At 35.7% G+C, this 19,974-nt stretch overlaps 1 protein-coding gene across 4 annotated transcripts; it reads left to right on the top strand.

Annotated features, from left to right (window-relative positions):
- Nucleotides 1-1,516: 1,516 nt before the first annotated feature.
- On the top strand, nucleotides 1,517-16,750 carry LOC25494462 (tetratricopeptide repeat protein SKI3). 4 transcript variants are annotated; one of them, XM_024784679.2, is made up of 20 exons: nucleotides 1,517-1,689; nucleotides 1,765-1,836; nucleotides 1,917-2,321; nucleotides 2,401-2,451; nucleotides 2,535-2,627; nucleotides 3,566-3,706; nucleotides 3,906-3,986; nucleotides 4,202-4,449; nucleotides 4,523-4,697; nucleotides 4,884-4,999; nucleotides 5,104-5,164; nucleotides 5,424-5,489; nucleotides 11,189-11,401; nucleotides 11,484-11,535; nucleotides 11,853-12,226; nucleotides 12,335-12,429; nucleotides 13,749-13,991; nucleotides 14,246-14,889; nucleotides 15,475-15,678; nucleotides 16,288-16,750. In XM_024784679.2, exons 1-20 carry the CDS (start codon nucleotides 1,663-1,665, stop codon nucleotides 16,464-16,466), a joined length of 3,540 nt encoding a protein of 1,179 aa, XP_024640447.1. In that variant the 5' UTR covers nucleotides 1,517-1,662; the 3' UTR covers nucleotides 16,467-16,750. The 4 variants fall into 4 exon arrangements, with proteins under 4 accessions (XP_024640447.1, XP_024640448.1, XP_013453274.1 ...); XM_024784680.2 differs by having other exon boundaries at nucleotides 5,107-5,164; XM_013597820.3 differs by having other exon boundaries at nucleotides 4,526-4,697.
- Nucleotides 16,751-19,974: the final 3,224 nt, after the last annotated feature.

Genomic DNA, 19,974 nt, shown 5'->3' on the forward strand with positions numbered 1-19,974 from the left:
ATATTTATTATTTATTGCAATTTTTTATTTTATTACTATTTTAATTGTTGTTTTTAAAAAATTGAATTTATTGACATGTTAATGTGTTTTTTATTAATTATTTGATTTGTCAAGTAAGCATTTTTTTGGCCAACTCATTAAAAAAATTGGACACATCAATGTTTTTTGGAGGCTAAATAGGGGATAAGAATAAAAACTATAAAAAAAAGTAAATAGAAAGGCATGATTGTTTGATTTTAAAAAGGGGGACCATTTTCGCGAACTCGATAAAATAGGGGATAAAAAATGTAATCAAACCTTAATAATTTTAAAGAGTTTATACGTAATTGTTTTTAGGATTAAATATGTTTTTGGTCCTTACAAATACGTCACCTTTTCGTCTTAGTCCCTCTATTTTTTTTTTTTAACTTTTAGAACCTCAAAAATTTTTCATCTTCACTTATGGTATCTTTTTCAAAAGTAAACTCATATGTAAAATTCATATTTTTAAATAAAAATTTTGCAAAAAAAATTATAATATCATACAAATCTCTAAAAAAAAAGTTTTTTTAAACAAAACATGAGATTTTATATTTTTGGTGGTTAAAGTTTCATATTTAATAAAAAATTATATTTTTTTTTGAGAAATTTTTACAATATCCTACATATTTATGCACAATTTCATTTAAAAAAACAAAAATTTACTTAAAAGTAAGGACAAAAACTAATGATTTAAAATTTTATAGGAACCAAAAGCTGATGAAAAAAATTTAGAAGGAATAAACAAAAAGTTGATATATTTATAGAAACTAAAAGCTGATTATAAGTGCAGTTTTACCCCCCTATTTTGATTGAATTTGGATTTTGCCCACCCTATTTTAAAACTGAGAATTTTACCCCCTATTTTGATTGATTATGGATTTTGTCTCCTCTATTTTAAAACTCGGATTTTTACCCCCTTATTTTATGTTTTTCAGGATTTTGCCCCCTCCCCTCGGTTTTGTCCACATAATTAATTATTTATAATAATTTTTTATTATTTATTTTTTAATGAAAAATAAAAATAAAACCAGAAAAATACTAAAAAAAAGAATAAAAAATACTAGAAAAAAATGCATAAAACCAGTATGATCTCTCAAAATAAAATAAAAAATTAGTATGAAAATAGCAAATATTTAGAGGTGCAAACCAGTTTTTTCATGTATTTTTAATTGAATTTTTCTTGTATTTTCGTTGTTTTTCTATTTTTTTGGTTTTTATCTTTGCCTTTTCTTGTTTTCTTTTTATTTTTTTACAGAATTAATATTTTCTAATCGTTTCTTTATTTTTCTAGCATTTTTTGATTCTTTACTTTAAAATAGGGGTAAAGTTCTAAAAAACGTAAAATAGATGGGGTAAAATTCCGAGTTTTAAAATAGGTGGGGCAAAATCCAAATTCAATCAAAATGGAGGTAAAGCTGTAATTAAGCAAAACATATTTAACCATTGTTTTTATATCGACGGTAGTTTTACAATGGGTTCACCGTACACTAATCCTTATGTGGCAGCCATTAGACGAATCACATTTTCCACATGACATGACGTTTTATTTGTTTCTGAAAAACTGAAACAACAAGGCTCCGGGTACCGCCACCTCCTTCCCACTCCGCCACGGAAGCATCCGGTGAAAAAGACCCCTCAGTCATGGACTCCGAAACTCAGCAACATACAGTGCGTTCTCAATTCTACTTGTTTATCTGCTGCTTCTTACTCTAAGACTTAATTTGGTTCTTAATTCACTTGCAGGATGAAGAAGAAGAACATCTGTTCCGACGCTTGCAGGATTCCCCAGACGACGCCTCTCTACAGTTTGATATTGTATGTCTTCTTATTCTTCTTCGTTAATTCACTTCACTTATAATCTTATACTAATCAATCAATATTGAATTGTATTCCAGGGCTTATTCTTATGGAATAAAGATTCCAAGGAAAAAGCCGCTCAACATTTTATTCTATCCGCCAAATTGAACCCTAATAATGGAGATTCTTTCAAATATCTCGGCCATTATTATGCACGCGTTTCCCATGATACTCAAAGAGCCATTAAGTGTTATCAGCGAGCCGTTACTATCAACCCTCATGATTCTGACTCTGGGGAACCTCTCTGCGATCTACTTGACCAAGCTGGAAAGGACACTTTGCAGCTTTCACTATGCCTTCAAGCTTCTCAAACCTCGCCCAGGGCTTTCTGGGCCTTCCGCAGATTGGGTTTCCTCCTCGTTCATCAAAACAAATGGTCTGAAGCTGTTCAAAGCCTTCAACATGCCATACGAGGCCATCCTACTTGTGCTGATTTGTGGGAAGTAATATCATCTCTCTTTCCTCTGTTATGTTTCCATTCTCATAGATTTTTTAATAAAAATCTTTTTCAAAAATTGTTAGGCTTTGGGCCTTGCTTATCAACGGCTGGGAAGGTTTACTGCAGCTGTTAAGGTACATTTTTGCTGGATTCCTTTTATCTTAAAGGACTGATGATTGATCCCTAAACTACTGTTTTACTTTGGATTCTCCATCAGTCTTATGGTCGTGCAATCGAATTGGATAATCAGATGGTCTTTGCTTTGGTTGAAAGTGGAAATATCTCGTTGACACTTGGTCAGTTTAAAAAGGTACATTTTGCTAATCATTACTTGTTATTTTGATGTCTTTCTTTGTCCACACTTCTTGTTCTCAGTGGTTCTATTTATTGATAGTAAACAGTGATTCAAGAGAACATTAATTTGAGAAACAATAGTTAATTTACGAGAGTTAGGTTTTTATTAACAAAAAATGATCTCTATATGATAAGTTAGGTCCATCCAATCCATTAAATGGACTAATAGATGGATTGGATATCTATCCATTAAAATGGGTAATGAATGAGCTGGATTTTTTTTTATAAAATTAATGGATCCAAATTCATAAATGATTGATGGTTTATTTTTTTATCCCTCCCTCCATTATTATCTAGTTCAAAATTCATCTATTCCATCCATTGCCACTTTGGAGTATAAAAGCAAACTACTTCAATATTGGACTATATTTTGTTCAAAACTAAGTCAAAGTAGATTATAAATATTCAAAATTTTGACAGATTCTAAGTATTCGAAAAAATTCTACAATAAACATTTTCCTTCTCTAGAAATAGCAAGTTGACCCAGTCCTCAAGAGCCATGATTGCATAACTTCCCTGTTCATCCTCTAATTCCTTACAGAAAGTGACTGTGATTCAGAAAACATCAATCCTCACTATCTTGAGAGCCATATATGGCTTAAAACAGGCACCAAAAGTTGGTTTAAGAGGCTAAGGGTTTAAGGCAAGTTGGTGTGTATCCTTCGCTTCTCATTTAACTAATCATCCTCACATTGTTTATTTACTAGGTCATGTAGATCATATTTTATTATAATCACATGCAATTCATCTCAGGTTTTTCAGTAGCCAATGACAAGCTACACTTATCAACCAACTATATACACCTCCGTTATATGATGTTGTTTGATTAGTGTCGATCTGTTTCTATATATTAAAGAAATATGTAAAATTGCCTCCCCGTCTTTCTTCATGAAGGGGGTTGAACAATTTCAACAAGCTTTGGAGATTTTGCCAGATTGCGTGCCTGCACAATATGGACTTGCTTTGGGGCTGCTTAGTTTGGCAAAAGATTGCATTAACTTGGGAGCATATCAGTGGGGCGCTTCATTGTTAGAGGTTTTTTCTCTTCCGTTCTTTTTAATAATTGTACAACATTTGAGTATTGCCTGAACATGTGTTTATAAGTGGGGGCAATCCTCACCTCACAAGCCGGTTTTGTGGGGTTATGTTAGACCCAATCACAATTTCTAAGAGTTATCAAGTTGAACTCTTCTATTTTGGCAACATTGAGTTAACCTTGTTGAACTGATTGCAGGAAGCGTCGGAGGTTGCCAGAAAGAGTGCTCATTCTTTCAGGAATATCTCGTGTATTTGGAAACTACATGCGGATATTCAGGTATCATTTTCTTTTTCATTTTTTAAAGGTTTCCATTTTTTTTTAAATCTCCGTAATATTGGCTGCAGTAGTTCTTTAATATGTCAATAAGTTAGTATCACAACATTGGATTTTTCTTCGCTGCTATCTTTAGGTATTATTTGTTGCTCATGTATTATTATTATCTATTTTATTTTGATCTATGGTAGCTTGCATTTTATTTTGATCTATGGTAGCTTGCATATGCAAGATGTAATCCTTGGATTGAGGAGGTCCAAGAATTGGAATCTAATAAGGAAGCCCTCAGTGCTTCTATTATTTCATGGAGGAAGACCTGCTTTTTGGCTGCAAGACATGCTAGGTTTTCGTACCAACGAGCATTACACTTGTCTCCATGGCAGGCAAACATTTATAGTGACATTGCAGTAACTTCAGATCTTATTACCTCATTGAGCCAAAATTACAAACAAGACTTAAGTGCACGGTATAATCTACGTAATCTGGTTATTTTTAAAGATCTTCTCGACTATTGTGCTCCCTCAACTTAGTTGTTTCAGCAGGCAGCTAGGAGAAAAGATGTCTATTGGAGCCTTGGTACTTGAGGGCGACAATTATGAGTTCTGGGTGGCATTGGGGTGTTTGTCTGATCATAATGCACTAAATCAGCATGCTTTGATCAGAGGACTGCAATTAAATGTGTCTCTAGCTGTTGCTTGGGGATATCTTGGGAAGGTACTGTCTCATGTCATCAGTAAATAGTAAAAATCCAATTTGATAGCTATTTGTTGCTAAGTAATGTATATAGAACTCTTTTTTGACATAATAGCTGCATATTCCTGCAATATTATTATTTTTCTTATTTTTTACATTGGAAACTCTTTATGTGGAGATTTCAGCATGGTTTTGCCTAAATTTCAGTTGTACTTTAAAGCGGGCGAAAAGCAATTGGCAAGGCAAGTGTTTGACCGTGCGCGGAGTATCGATCCTGGCCTTGCATTGCCATGGGCAAGCATGTCAGCCGAGTCTTGCGTGAGGTATTTATCTTGTGTCATTTATCTTGACATTATCATGTAGCATGTAAATGGTAATTTAGTCTATTAGTTCACTGGTTTTCTAACTATTTGCCATCTTTATATAGCAGGGAGCCTGCACCAGATGAGGCGTTTGAAAGCTGTTCCCGAGCCGTGCAGATAATGCCCGTAAATTTCTAATCTCTGTGACTTAACATGCATGAAGTTGGAAATATGTTTATATTTCCCTACTGTTGGTGTTTGCTGTTTATTTATCACCACCCTTAAGTTTAGCCAAATATATATATGTGTGTGTGTGTGTGTGTGTGTGTGTGTGTCTCAATGCCTGTTTCGTAGATTTGTAGCACATTATTTTAGCCAAATAATTTTCTCTGGTTTGTTACATTTTTTATTACCTGCTTTGAAATATTTGTTGGTTACTGTGCAGTTAGCTGAATTCCAAATTGGGCTAACTAAGCTTGCTTTGCTGAGTGGCCATCTTTCATCGTCACAGGTTAGATTATATGGTAGATTAGTGATTTGCTGTGCTGATTACACATTTTCTTTTGCCCCTTGTTAGTTTGTGATGACTGGGAAGAAACAGAATTTGTGAGAAAGTTTGCTCTGAATTTTGTTCTGTATTTTCTAATTCAACCTGTGGTTATAGTAGGACATCCAACCCTACACTTACAACAACTAACTAATAACAGAGTGATGGTTGTTGTCAGCAGTTCTGAACTCTACAAGATTCTAGTCAAACTTCAGAGACCAACGTAGTGAGTTTGCTCTGAATTTTGTGAGAAAGTTTGTTCTGTATTTTCTAATTCAACCTATGGTTATAGTAGGACATCCAACCCTACATTTACAACAACTAACTAATAACAGAGTGATGGTTGTTGTCAGCAGTTCTTGTCAATGGAATTAATGGCAAATCAAATTCTATAAGATTGCGCATTTATTTGTAATAGTCAAATAATCATCCTTTCAATTAGCATAATTAGCTGTAAATATATACATGCCAGTTTAGCTAATTTAGTGGGTTGAAAGTCAACTTGGCAACTTGTAAATACATTGTATTTATATGAGAAATCAGAATGAAGGGGGATACAGTTTTGACCCTCATTTCTCTTAGTCTCTCTGAGTTTAATATCCCTCATTTCTCTGAGTTTAACATGGTATCAGCCTAGGTTACAAACCAAGAACCTAGTCTGTTTTTTATTCTTTTCACTTCGGTGTCTCAGTTATTCGTTTCCCAGTCCAGATTAACCTCTTGTTCAATACCTATTTCCATAGTCACATGTCTACCGAAAAAAATGAAATCTTGGTGGTTCGCCTTAATGGCAAAAACTACTCAACTTGGGCATTCCATTTCGAGATATTTGTCACAGGAAAAGATTTGTGGGGTCATGTTGATGGCAGCACCCCATTTCCTGACAAAGAGAAAGATAAGGTTGCACATGCCAAATGGGTAGTCAAAGATGCTCAAGTCATGTCCTGGGTCCTAGGCTCTGTTGATCCAAACATTGTCCTGAATCTCCGACCTTACGAAACAGCAGCCACAATGTGGAATTACTTGAAGAAAGTCTACAATCAGAACAACGCCGCTCGAAGATTCCAGCTTGAACACGACATAGCTTTGTTTAAACAGGATAGTCTCTCCATCTCTGAATTTTACTCTCAATTCATGAATCTTTGGGCTGAATATACTGAGATAGTTTATGCAGACTTGACTTCTGAAGGTCTAAGTTCTGTACAATCTGTTCATGAAACTACCAAGCGAGATCAATTTCTTATGAAATTGAGATCTGAATTTGAAGGTATTCGGTCCAATCTCATGCATAGAAACCCTGTACCATCATTGGATGCATGTTTCAATGATCTATTACGTGAAGAACAACGTCTGCTGAGACAGTCCATCATTGAAGATCAAAAAGTGTCTTCTGTTCCAGTGGCTTATGTGGCACGAGGAAAGACAAGAAGTCATGACATGGGTGCTGTTCAATGTTTCTGTTGCAAGAAATTGAGACATTATGCTTCAAACTGTCCAAACAAAGTCTGCAATTACTGCAAACAAGACGGACATATTCTCAAGGAATGTCCAATAAGGCCACCAAGGAGAAATGTCACAGCCTTTACAAGCTCGGTTGATTCATCTATTCCTAGCAACTCGATCAATCCAGCACCGGTTCAGCAGAATGCTCCTAGTAGTTCAACAGTCACCCCTGAAACGGTTCAACAAATGATCATTTCTGCCTTCTCTGCTCTAGGAATCTCAGGTAAATCCTCTTCCTCCTGGTACTTTGATTCGGGGGCTTCCAACCACATGACCAGCAATGCCCAATTTCTTTCTAATATCAAAAAATATTTTGGAAATCTCAAGATACATACTGTTGATGGAAATCAATTACCTATCACAGCCACCGGTGATATTTCTTCATCTCTAACAAATGTTTTTGTCTCTCCTGGTCTCACTAGTAATCTCATTTCGGTTGGTCAATTAGTCGAGAATGATTGTCAAGTACAATTCTCACAATCTGGTTGTCTTGTGCAGGGAAGATAACCGCGAAGGGGCCTAAAGTTGGACGTCTTTTCCCAATCCAGTTTTCATTGCCTCAAAGTCTTTCTTTGCCTTTAATTTCTTGTAATTCTGCTATTGTTGATTACCAAGTGTGGCATAAGCGTCTTGGACATCCAAACGCAAATGTACTTCATGAGTTGCTAAAATCTAATTTTCTTGGAAATAAACACACCCCATCACTTAATTCTGTTCATTTTGATTGCATTCCTTGTAAGCTTGGTAAAAGTAAAATTTTGCCATTTCCAACACATCAGTCTAATGTAACACAACCTTTTGATATAATCCATAGTGATGTTTGGGGTGTGGCACCAGTTATATCTCATGCTCATTACAAATATTTTGTAACTTTTATTGATGATTATAGTTGTTTCACATGGGTCTATTTTCTGCGATCAAAAGATGAAGTCTTTTCCACATTCAAATTTTTTCATGCTTATGTCCAGACCCAATTTTCATCAAAAATCAAAATATTTCGCTCTGACAATGGGGGGGAGTACATGTCACACTCATTTCAGGAATTTTTGCAATCTAATGGCATTATATCTCAAAGGTCATGCCCCTCAACTCCACAACAAAATGGGGTAGCGGAAAGAAAAAACCGTCATTTGCTTGATGTTGTTCGCACCCTTTTGTTAGAGTCTCATGTGCCTTCACGATTTTGGTGTGAAGCTCTTTCCATTGCTATCCATCTTATAAACAGAATGTCATCTCCATCAATAGGTAATGAGTCCCCTTTCACTCGGTTATATGGTCACCCACCAAATTACTCCACTCTACGTGTCTTCGGTTGTGTGTGTTATGTCCATCTTCCTCCACAAGAACGCACCAAGCTCACTGCACAATCTGTTGAATGTGCTTTTCTTGGATATTCTCCTCATCAAAAGGGTTTTCTATGTTATGATCCTAACCTCCTTCGTAGGATTCGGGTATCTAGAAATGTCATATTCCAAGAAAATAAATATTTTTTTGCATCACATCATGACCTTGTCTCTTCTCCAGTTTCTATTTTGCCATTGTTTTCTGACTCTCATTCAAGGCAACAACCTTCTAAACCTCTCTTGACCTACAAAAGACGTAGTACTGCCACTCATGGGCCCCCTCAAGATAATTCCTTGGTTGCTGGTCCAGTAGAAGAACCAGAACCAGCTCCTCTACGACGCAGCTCACGTGAAAGTAAACCCCCAGAAAGGTATATCAATTGCATGACAACAACATTATCTTCTATTCCTATTCCTTCATCTTATAAACAGGCCATGGAGAATGATTGCTGGCAGAAAGCTATAGAATCTGAACTTCTTGCCTTAGAAGAAAATCAAACATGGTGTCCCTCATCTGTTAAACCTTTAGGCAGTAAGTTTGTGTTCTCTATAAAGCTGTGCTCGGATGGATCTATAGATCGTTACAAGGCTCGTTTAGTTGTGCTTGGAAATAAGCAAGAATATGGACTAGACTATGATGAGACGTTTGCTCCAGTTGCCAAGATGACAACCGTGCACACTATTCTTGCTATTGCTGCGTCACAAGCTTGGCCGTTAGATCAAATGGATGTCAAAAACGCATTCCTCCACGGTGACCTTCAGGAGGAAGTTTACATCAAACTTCCTAATGGTATGCCTACACCTTCACCTAATACTGTTTGCAAACTAAAACGATCTTTGTATGGATTGAAACAGGCACCAAGAGTATGGTTTGAAAAGTTTCGATCGACACTACTTGGTTTTGAATTCAGTCAAAGTCGGTATGATCCATCTCTTTTCCTACAAAGAACTCCTAAAGGCATGGTGGTGCTTCTTGTTTATGTGGATGACATTGTTGTGACTGGTTCTGATCAAGATGCTATTTCTAGGATCAAAAACTTGCTGCATTCAACTTTTCATATGAAAGAGTTGGGCCGTCTCACTTATTTCTTGGGTTTAGAGGTGCATTATCATCATGAAGGTGTTTTTCTAAATCAACAAAAGTATATTCAAGACTTGGTCCAGCTAGCTGGACTCACAAATGCAACCCCTGTAGACACTCCCATGGAAGTTAATGTTAAATATAGAAGAGATGAAGGTGACCACCTTGATGATCCCACTCAATATCGCAAACTGGTTGGAAGTCTCATCTATGTAACTATCACTCGCCCATATATTTCTTTTGCTGTACACACAGTTAGTAAGTTCATGCAAGCTCCACGACATTTTCATCTTTCAGCAGTGCAACGAATCATTAGATACCTCCTTGGCACCCTAAAGCGTGGTTTATTTTTTCCTGTTGGTTCATCAATCAAACTCCAAGCATATAGTGATGCCGATTGGGCTGGCTGTCCAGACACAAGAAAATCTACTACTGGTTGGTGTATGTTCCTAGGAAATGCTCCCGTTTCATGGAAATGTAAGAAACAAGATTCAGTCTCAAAGTCATCCACTGAAGCAGAATACCGCGCAATGTCTGCTGCTTGTTCTGAAATAATATGGTTGCGTGGACTTCTAACAGAGCTTGGATTCTCTCAAGATCAACCGACTCCGCTGCATGCTGACAACACCAGTGCCATTCAGATTGCAGCAAATCCAGTTTACCATGAACGGGCGAAACACATCGAGGTTGATTGTCACTCTATTCGAGAAGCCTATGATCGAAGAATCATCAATCTACCACATGTCTCAACATCTGTTCAAACAGCTGACATTTTCACTAAAAGTTTGACACGTCAGCGGCACAATTTTCTACTTGGCAAATTGATGCTTGTAGATTTACCAGCATCAATTTGAGGGGGGATGTCAATGGAATTAATGGCAAATCAAATTCTATAAGATTGCACATTTATTTGTAATAGTCAAATAATCATCCTTTCAATTAGCATAATTAGCTGTAAATATATACACGTCAGTTTAGCTAATTTAGTGGGTTGAAAGTCAACTTGGCAACTTGTAAATACATTGTATTTATATGAGAAATCAGAATGAAGGGGGATACAGTTTTGACCCTCATTTCTCTTAGTCTCTCTGAGTTTAATATCCCTCATTTCTCTGAGTTTAACAGTTCTGAACTCTACAAGATTCTAGTCAAACTTCAGAGACCAACGCAGTGAGTTTGAGCGGCACATCCTAAACATTACCTGAAACTTGGGGTGGGGGGGGGGCTAAAGGCTTGCACTCCTAGTGGTCGCTGATCTTAAGGTGTCACATGAATAACCGTCAGCTGTTTCCTATGTCCAATTCCATGTTTATTTCAGGCATTCATGGCGAATTGGATCGTGACCAAGAGTTATGGTATTCTACTGTCACAATAAAACTAGGTCAGCAAAGAGAACTGAAGGCTTTGAAAGGAATCTGTAGCTAGAGTTTCAGTTGTTGCTTGAGCCGAACTTGCATGCTCCACTAGAGCATTTTGCAAACTGTACCATAACAGAACTAATTCTAGATCTTGTAGAACCTCTTCTTTAACCTTAGAAAATCCACCGAAAAAGGGCTCATATAACCTGCATTAACATGTATGTATACTCCAGATTTCTCAAGAAACTGAAGTCTAGAGACTAAACTATAGTGATTTTGAGTTCTACAATCTGCACTAAATGATACTCTCCGTTACACCTCTTATGAAATAACTGCCTACCCAGAAATCTTTGCTGATGCTACATCTAACTGTCACAGGTTTTTGGAGCTATTCAGCAGGCTGTTCAGCATTCCCCTCACTATCCTGAATCCCATAACTTACATGGACTGGTATGTGAGGCTCGAAAAGATTACAAGTCTGCTGCTACGTTTTATAGGTTAGCACGACATGCATTTAGCATCGGTTCAGAGAGTAATCAAAACTCACATATCAGGGATATTTCTATCAATTTGGCTAGATCACTTTCCAAGGTAGATATACTAGAGATCTCTTAGTCCTATTTATTTTATAAAATCCTGTGATTATGTTCATTAACTTGTCACTTTCATTTAGGCAGGGAATGCTGCTGATGCTTTGCAGGAATGTGAAAATTTGAAGAAAGAAGGTTTGGGTTCAAATTTTTTTTCCCAAAGTTTTAAAGCCTTATTGTTGGGATTGTATGTTAAATTAGTGTTACTATTTTGCCAGTTAATTAATGTTACTAGTATAATTATTCCTGTTAAGTCTAAATTTTCTAACTGATTTTTGCTCATAATTCCTGAGAATGAATTATGATGTAAATAAAAGCTGTGTATTAATGCCACATGTTAAGCTCGTGTTATAGCCTGTGATTTACGTTTTTTTTTTTTTTTTTAATATGGTGTGAAAATTATATGAACTTTTGTCACCCTCTTTACACATTTGTATGGTATGTTGTTCAAGGGGTGCTTGATGAAGAAGGTTTGCATGTGTATGCTTTCTCGTTATGGCAACATGGTCAGAATGATTTGGCTCTCTCTGTAGCTGGGAGTCTTGCTGCAAGTCTTTCTTCTATGAAAAAAGCATCTGTGGCGGCATCCATTTGTTTCATCAGTAGATTAGTGTACTTCATATGTGGACTGGATGCCGTCATCACTAGCATTGCCAAGATGCCAAAGGAGCTATTTCAGAGTTCAAAAGTTAGTTTTGTTATGTCAGCTATCAATGCTCTTGATGAACAAAATCGTCTCGGATTGGTTGTCTCAAGTACTCGATGTTTTCTCAAATATCAAGAAGAAATTTCTAGGATGCACTTTTTAATAGCGCTTGGGAAATTGGTATTTTTTAGGCTCTTGACTTTGATTCTTCATGTCTCCTCAATTTCCCCGTAAAAATGTTTTAAAAAGAAGATGAGAGGGCAAAATGTAATGGTATGATTTTGACAGGTGAAAAATGAATCTGATGGCTGCCTTGACATTAAAAGCGGAGTTGCATACCTCAGGAAAGCACTGCACATGTTTCCTAACTGTAATTTGATGAGGTAGTTTTTTTTTATAAAAAGTTTCGTACAAAAATTGTAGTAATTTGATTTAACCGATTTTTAGTTTAAGTTAATCATATAGTCGCTTGATTCTTAATTTGGTCCATGTTAAGGGGATTATGGGTTGAGCGGTTTAGGATTAGGAAAGAAGGAAAAGAGAGAAAAGTTATGTTTGGAACTCAAATAAAGAGATGGAAAACCAGATAAAAAGAACCAAAAGATTAGAGTTGTGTTTCTGAAAGCTGAATAGAAAGAAGGGGATGAATTTTTTCCTAGGGTTTCCCCTTCATAAGTGAACTCTCCTTCCCCTTCTAACTAAACTAGTATTGAGTAACTAACAAAACAGCTGTCCTTATTTTACACTAATGATAGATCCTAATAAGTTAAGGGTAATATACTGAAAATATTATTGATAGGATGTAAATATGATATAATAGATGAACCTTATACTCCTATATATAGTATTCATTAGGTCTAGTATCATGTAGGTGGACTCTTTAGTTAGTTATAGGATTAGGCTGTGATATATATGTAAATAAAAGGAAGATCATTAGAGAGAAGGCATCTTGTCATTTGAAAGAGTTAAGACCTTTGGCTGGTGAAGTGAGGACTCGCAATTCGCACCATAACACAGTTTTTTTCCCTCCCGATTTCAGTCTAATACATTTTAGTTTGTAATTGTTTCAATTAGTATCAGAGCACAAATCGAGAAATGGTCCTTACACCTCACTTTGTGGGATAAGGCTTGGTTGTTGTTGAATTGTATCAATTAGTATCGGAACTTCTTGGAGCTGTGGGGATTGCTCTTGAAAATGATTCCAACATTTGATGAAAGGAAGCTTATTGGTGGCTGATCAAGATAGAGCTGTAATTTGGGGATAGGGGAACATCAGAGGTGATAAAGTTACTTTTGGTGGTGGCATTAGAAAATTGTTAGGGAGGAATAAGTTAAAAAGGAGAGGCTTGATTAATTATAGTAGCTTGTGTTTGAGACTCGTTTGTAAGAGTAATAACATGTAGTGATTCAGATAGATTCTTTGTATCTTAGGAAATAACACTTCCTTTAGTTTCTTTACTTGTAAATTGTATCCATCTTGTATAAAAATAGCATTATGCTGAGTGTGTTACTTACTGAAGTGTATTAAAAAGTTTTTATCTTTTATCTTCATACTCGATACTACCCCTTAGCTTTCAAGTTTTAGGGAAGTTTTTTTGGTCAGTAGTCTCTGACCTAATTTTTTAACCATGCATGTTTTGATCTTGCTTGCTTTGTGTGGAGTTCGCTAACATTTTTTCTGTTGCACATTTCACTGGGACAGGAATCTTCTGGGATATCTCTTGCTATATTGTGAAGAGCTAAACAGTTATCATGTGGCAACTAGGTGTTGTAAACTAGACCGTCCTGATATGTCTGATCAAGAAGGTTTAAAATCAGCTTATGATATTCATGGCGCTGGAGCAGTTGCATGCTATGCCACTGAGAACAATAATCCAAAGTTTACTTTTCCAACTTGTTCAAAGAAGTGTTCTAGTCAACCACGAGCCATCAAATACCTGCAGAAGTACTGTTTTTATTTCCCCTTATGCTTTATCACCTAGAAATTTGATCCCGTTTTGTTATCGTTTAAAATTCCTTCAAGCCATGCTATGAATATATCACTGCTAGGTCAAATTGTTTTTTGTTAAATCGGGAAAATAAACATTCTTTTACGTTAAATTTTAGCATGGTTGTAGAGCTTTCTATTTAAAGATATTGAAGCACTAATATCCCCACAACAAGGATAATCATATTGCATTTTCCCCCTCAAAATTGCAGATACATTCATCAGAAACCATGGAGTCATGATGCCCGCTACTTACTTGTTCTTAACTATCTTCAGAAGGCACGTGAACAGAGATTTCCTCATCATCTATGTAGCATACTAAATCGTCTAATTCAAACTGCTCTTTCAAATGAATTGTATAGCGAGACAGAAATACGTCATCAATATAGGCACTTCCAACTTCTACTTTGTGCTTCTGAGATCAGTTTACAATGTGGGAATTACATGAGCTGTATCACTGATGCCAAAAAAGCTTCTCAACTAGTGCTTCCTGATGATTATTTATTCTTTGCACATCTACTATTGTGCCGTTTGTATGCCCTGAAAGGCGATCGTCTAAATTTTCGGAAAGAGTATGCAAAGTGTTTGGAGCTCAGGACAGATTGCCATATTGGTTGGATCTGTCTCAAACTTATGGAATGCCAATATGAACTGGAAATAGATTCAAATGCCATAGACTTGAACTTCGAAGAATGCATTAAAAGGGACGAAAATTCATGGAATGTGTGGATGGCTGCATATAACCTAGCGAGAGCAATGAATTTGATGCAAAAAAGGGATTTAGTCTCAGCCGAAGAGTTCGTGGCACAGGCTTGTTCGTTGGCAGGTTTTGAAAGCTGCCTCTTTTTATGTCATGGTATGTATTTGCTTTGGGTGAGAGTTTCAAAAAACTACACCCTCCGGTCACTATTATAAGCAAAAATCTATATTTTAGATTCATTCAATTAATGATGTATATGATCTTTATTATAGACCACATACACATTTAATGAATGAATCTAATAAAATGTTGATTTTTGCTTATAATAGTGATCGGAGGGTGTATCTTGCATGAATTCTACGTAGTATTACATTACCACTTGAAATACCCGGTTAATTACTTAAATTTGAATATTAGACCAAGAGATTGACACCAAAGGTTTTTTTAGAGGATAAGAAATGTTACGGGTATATAATTGTTCTTAAATCTTGTCTTATAAATATTTCTTGACAAGTATTTTTGTTATTAGCTAATTTATCGCCCCCAAATCCCAAAAATAATTTATATTATTTTATTAGAATAAAACTCATTGATCTCCTTTTTTTTTTGCGTGAAAGGATACTGTCAATTGGCAGTTAGTTTACTCTGGATCCTTTTTGCCCTCATCTCTACCTCTTGTGCATCAATGATAAACTTTTTGTATTAATATCCATAGGATCATATTGTTTTATTTTATGTCAGGTGCAATCTGTATGGAGCTTGTCAGGCAGCACAATAGTCCTCACTTCCTATCACGGGCTATCAATAGCCTTACCAAAGTTCATGAGCTTTCACTGATTCCCTTACCTTTTGCCTCCATATTGTTGGCTCAAGCCGAAGGAAGCCTCGGTTCTAAGGAGAGATGGGACAGAAACCTTCGCCTTGAATGGTACAATTGGTCATCAGGTTTGATTTCTATGCTTTTTCCAAAAATTATACTCCCTCCGTCCCATTTTAACTGAGGTTTATGTTCATTTCACACATTAAGAAAAAATGTACAAGTAAAAGAAAGAGTAAAATAGTTTTAGTATTGGTGCATTTCTTCTTATCATAAATGCAAAGTAGAATATATTAAATTAGGAGTGATGAAAGTAGTATTAATTAGATTTATAATTGGGAAAAAGTAATTATTATTGTATTGAAAAGTGAAATGGGTCAATTTTTTTGGGACAATACTTTTTTGCAAATTGCTTGGTTATTATGTGACGGTGGGAGTAATTTTTTAAGTTGAGAGTGAGGAATGGAAGAACTAAGTATAGTTCAGTTTCTGTTGCCTTCTTCCTTATAAGAGTGTCACTATCATTGAATGTTGGGGCTGTGATGCGGGATTGTTTCTTTCAACCAATTCAAATGAATCAATCCGTTAACTGGTATTTGCAAGGTTGAGTTGGAATACTTTTTGATTTATTAGTGGACTCCCAATAGATCAGCAGAATCTCATGCAATAATTGATATTGGTTTTTATTATTCAATAATTGCTAACCTATAGATGAATGTCTCTGCTATTTTGTGTAGAAATGAGGCCTGCAGAGGTTTACTTTCAAATGCATTTGGTTGCACGACAGTTGAAAGTTGGGCCAAGCTCTATCTCTAGGGAGTCCTCTCAAAGTCCTGAGAGATGGGTTATTCGGGCAATACACATGAATCCTTCTTGCATGCGATATTGGAGGGTTTTACAGAAGCTAATGGAATAATCTTGAAAACAAAAGGAACAAGTTTCACGATAGGGAGTGATCTGTTTCTTTATATGTTTAACTTTTATTGTCTTCTATTTGAGAAATAGGTTGTTTGATCAAATATATACATTGTAAGTGGAAATGTGGAATTTCATATCTTGATCAAAGCAAGAGTTAAATGATAACAGTTTGATTTAATAGGAGTACTTTCGTACTCGAGCAAACAAAGACGATTACTTGCATATTAATTAAATTGATTTCTTGCTAGGAAATTAATCTTGAATGGTGGTTAGTTTTTCTTATTGGTGTTGGTGGTAGCCATGGATTAGGTGGTGTTTGTATTTGGTGTTTTTTTATTCATGTTTGTATGGGTTTTCTTTTGGGTATTCCGTCTATATATGTAGTGCATTTGTTTTGTAATTTCTATTCGTCGGCCCTTGTTCATCTTGTGCAGGGACTTGTGTTAATAATAAATTATTTTATTAAAAAAATGACTTCATTTCTTATATAAAAAAAATATGCAAGTATCTAATCATATTTCATCTTACATATGAGTCACGTTAACAAGTGTCGGTGTCAAGGGCACTTGTTAAGGACCCCAACAAAATGAAGTTTTGCGTTGAAAAATATACTTTTTAGTGTGAGAAATTATTATACAACTTTCAAGATATTATTATATTAATTCTTTAGCAATGTCCCTATAACATTTTTTAGCATTTTACTAGTGACACTATCTATTACTCCATCCGATCTTATATATAAGAAAGTTTCCTAAATTTTGTTTAGCCTTAATTATAAAAAATTATCACAACCTTTAAGGTGTAGTTATTGCTTAAAAGACTTTTCTATCTCTATCTCAATGGAGTATATTGTAAAAATATTAAAAAAGTTACACTAATTAATGATTGCACTGATTTTGATGGTTTTTGGTTTTTCTTCTTATAATAAGGACTGGATGGAGTAATAAAAACACAATTAGTACTTTGAACAAAGCACAATCAATGATACTCCCTCCGGTCCTTATTATAAAAAACAATTGACTTTTTAGATTCATTGTGTAAATGATGTATCTACTCTTTGTTTATAACGAGATATATTAATTATTCAATGAACCTGAAAAGTCAATTGTTTCTTATAATAAAGACCGGAGGGAGTATAAGATTGGAGGGAGTATTAAGTTATGCACCGGTCGAACATTTGAGAATTGGTCCGTAAGGCGTCGATTGCTATTTCCCATAACTTGAATATGAAGCACTTAACAAAAGTTTCTCACTCTCGTATGGTGGCCTAGTCTTTGGTACTATATATTAAGATTTTCATTTGTTGCAATTGCAATCAAATGCCATGCTCCGCATCTTGTTAACGGTATCACTCTTTTTGCCGTGAGCATGCACCCTTTAAAATCTTTTAATTATTACCGCAAAAAAAACCTGTTGTGTGACAATCATCAGTCAACTTCTGAGATTAAGTTCTTTGTCAAGTTTGGAATAAGATTCACAAATTTCAATTTTCATACAAACTCATTCAAATTATCTTTACTTCATATTTGTCCACAATATCGTTAAATGGCTCATTACCAAGATTGTCGAGGACATAATTCTCGATTTTTTTCCTGCTTAGTGGCATGAAAGGATGTTGCAAAATCTAACACCCAAGACTCTTCCTTTCTCCCCAAACAACATATTAGAGCATCACATTCCCCCTGAGGTAGAAGCAAGTTTGCCTCATCCTTCGCCTCCATATTCATTGGTGGACTCTCGTGCTTATTTTTTGTGAACACCGTCGTTTCACAATTCTAACACTTGGTAGTTTTTGAGGTATTGGAACTGCGAGGATTTATGTATTTAGACCGTCTATCCTTTGATTTACAACATCCATTTTATTTGGTTGAATTTCTTCCTCTTGGTTATGTATGCAATATTGAAGAACATGAAGATTCACTCAACTCTTCGTTTGATTTCTTCACTAAGAACCATATCACGAACATCATCAAAATTTAACCTTTTTGTTTTTTGATGAACTATTCCCAATCGTTGCACTCCAATCGTTGTCAAAATCGATTCCAACCGCCATAAGACTTATTTGAGGTTGACTACTTTTCATACATACTTGTAAGAGCCGCCATAAGACTTGGAGTGGTCTTTTCCTTTGCAAAGTTAAAAGCAATGTTAAGATTAGAGCTGTCAAAACGGGCTAGCCCATATGGGTCGGTCCGAAAGCCCGAATAAAACGTAGGGCTTGGGCCTAAAAATTGCAGCCCGTATTTCATCCCGGCCCGAAAAAAGCCCGTATGGGCTACGGGTAGCGCGGCAGCCCGCGTAATGGAATTTACAGCTTTCTTACCGTCAAAGGAGAGGAAAGAATGTTCATGGCTTTCAATTGTACATGACTTTCAGACCATACTTTTATTATATCATGTATGCGGTACCTTTATGTTCATGGCTCTCAATTTTTTTTTCAATGTTAAAGGCACCCTTCATGTTTTGTAACAATTTTGTGTAAGTTCCGAAATTGTCATGTTTTTTTGTTTTGTTCAGAACCATGAAACTTTAAACTGATTTTTTTTTTTTTTTTAAAGATAAAAACTGTCATAACTTGTACTATAATAGATTGACATGTATGATCAAATACAGTTTTACTTCTTTACGGGAGGTTAGGACTCTTTCAGTGGCCATGAAATCATAAGACTTTCTAAAATTTGGTTCAACAACTTTAATCGCTTCATTTAACTTGTTAGTATTCTTTGACCTCTTAATTACTGAAATGAATCATTAGTGCCTTGGTTCCTTTTTGTTTTTTTTTTTACGTTTGTGTTCATTAAAAAAAAAAAAAAGAAGTAAGGCAGGCTGGCCGTTAGCCTGGGAGCCCGTATAGGGCCGGGCTCGGGCTCAATTATTCCAGCCCTTATTTAAATAGGGCTTTTTAACCCGGCCCTAAAAAGTCTGTTACCCGTTCGGCCCAGCGGAAACGGACTGGGTAGCCCGTTTGGACAACTCTAGTTAAGATCCTACAATAAACGAATAACACTTTGAGCATGTATGTTGAGAAGCTTTCACTCGCCACCCTTCATATCAGTTGATTTCTTTCTTGAGTGGGGTTGATATAGCTTTTTCTTATACAAATAATCCTCGATTTGCATCTTTTAAAAGTCAAAGTCTGCACCGTCGAACTTTTCCACCTGTCATCTTTTCTTCATTTACAACCATCACTCCCAGTCAAATCTGACTTCCCCTTGATCATTTATTATGACGAACCAAAGCTTGATACTAGTTGTTAGGAAACTACAACGAATTCTTTGTAGTCAGATCAGTGAAAAGCAATAAATGCAGAATAATAAAACACAAATTGATAATGGATGAGCAATGCCTCTAGCTATCTTGATATCTCTCCTTCTTGAATGAACCTCTCACAATGATGAAATGAATAAACTCTTCATCACCACCTCCTATCTATAGGTGACCAAGTAACTTCGAGTTACAAACTTTCTTCATAATCAAATTGTCTTTTTTCTTGTCTAAGTTTACCT

The sequence above is a fragment of the Medicago truncatula genome, chromosome 5, assembly GCF_003473485.1.
Source record: "Medicago truncatula cultivar Jemalong A17 chromosome 5, MtrunA17r5.0-ANR, whole genome shotgun sequence".
NCBI classification, from domain to species: domain Eukaryota; kingdom Viridiplantae; phylum Streptophyta; class Magnoliopsida; order Fabales; family Fabaceae; genus Medicago; species Medicago truncatula.

Bases quoted from the DNA above. Each gene is read 5' to 3' on its own strand.
- LOC25494462 (XM_024784679.2), top strand. From the start codon at position 1,663: ATGGACTCCGAAACTCAGCAACATACA. The intron at 2,452-2,534 runs GTACATTTTTGC...ATTCTCCATCAG, and splicing joins GGTTTACTGCAGCTGTTAAG to TCTTATGGTCGTGCAATCGA. The intron at 11,402-11,483 runs GTAGATATACTA...ACTTTCATTTAG, and splicing joins TGGCTAGATCACTTTCCAAG to GCAGGGAATGCTGCTGATGC.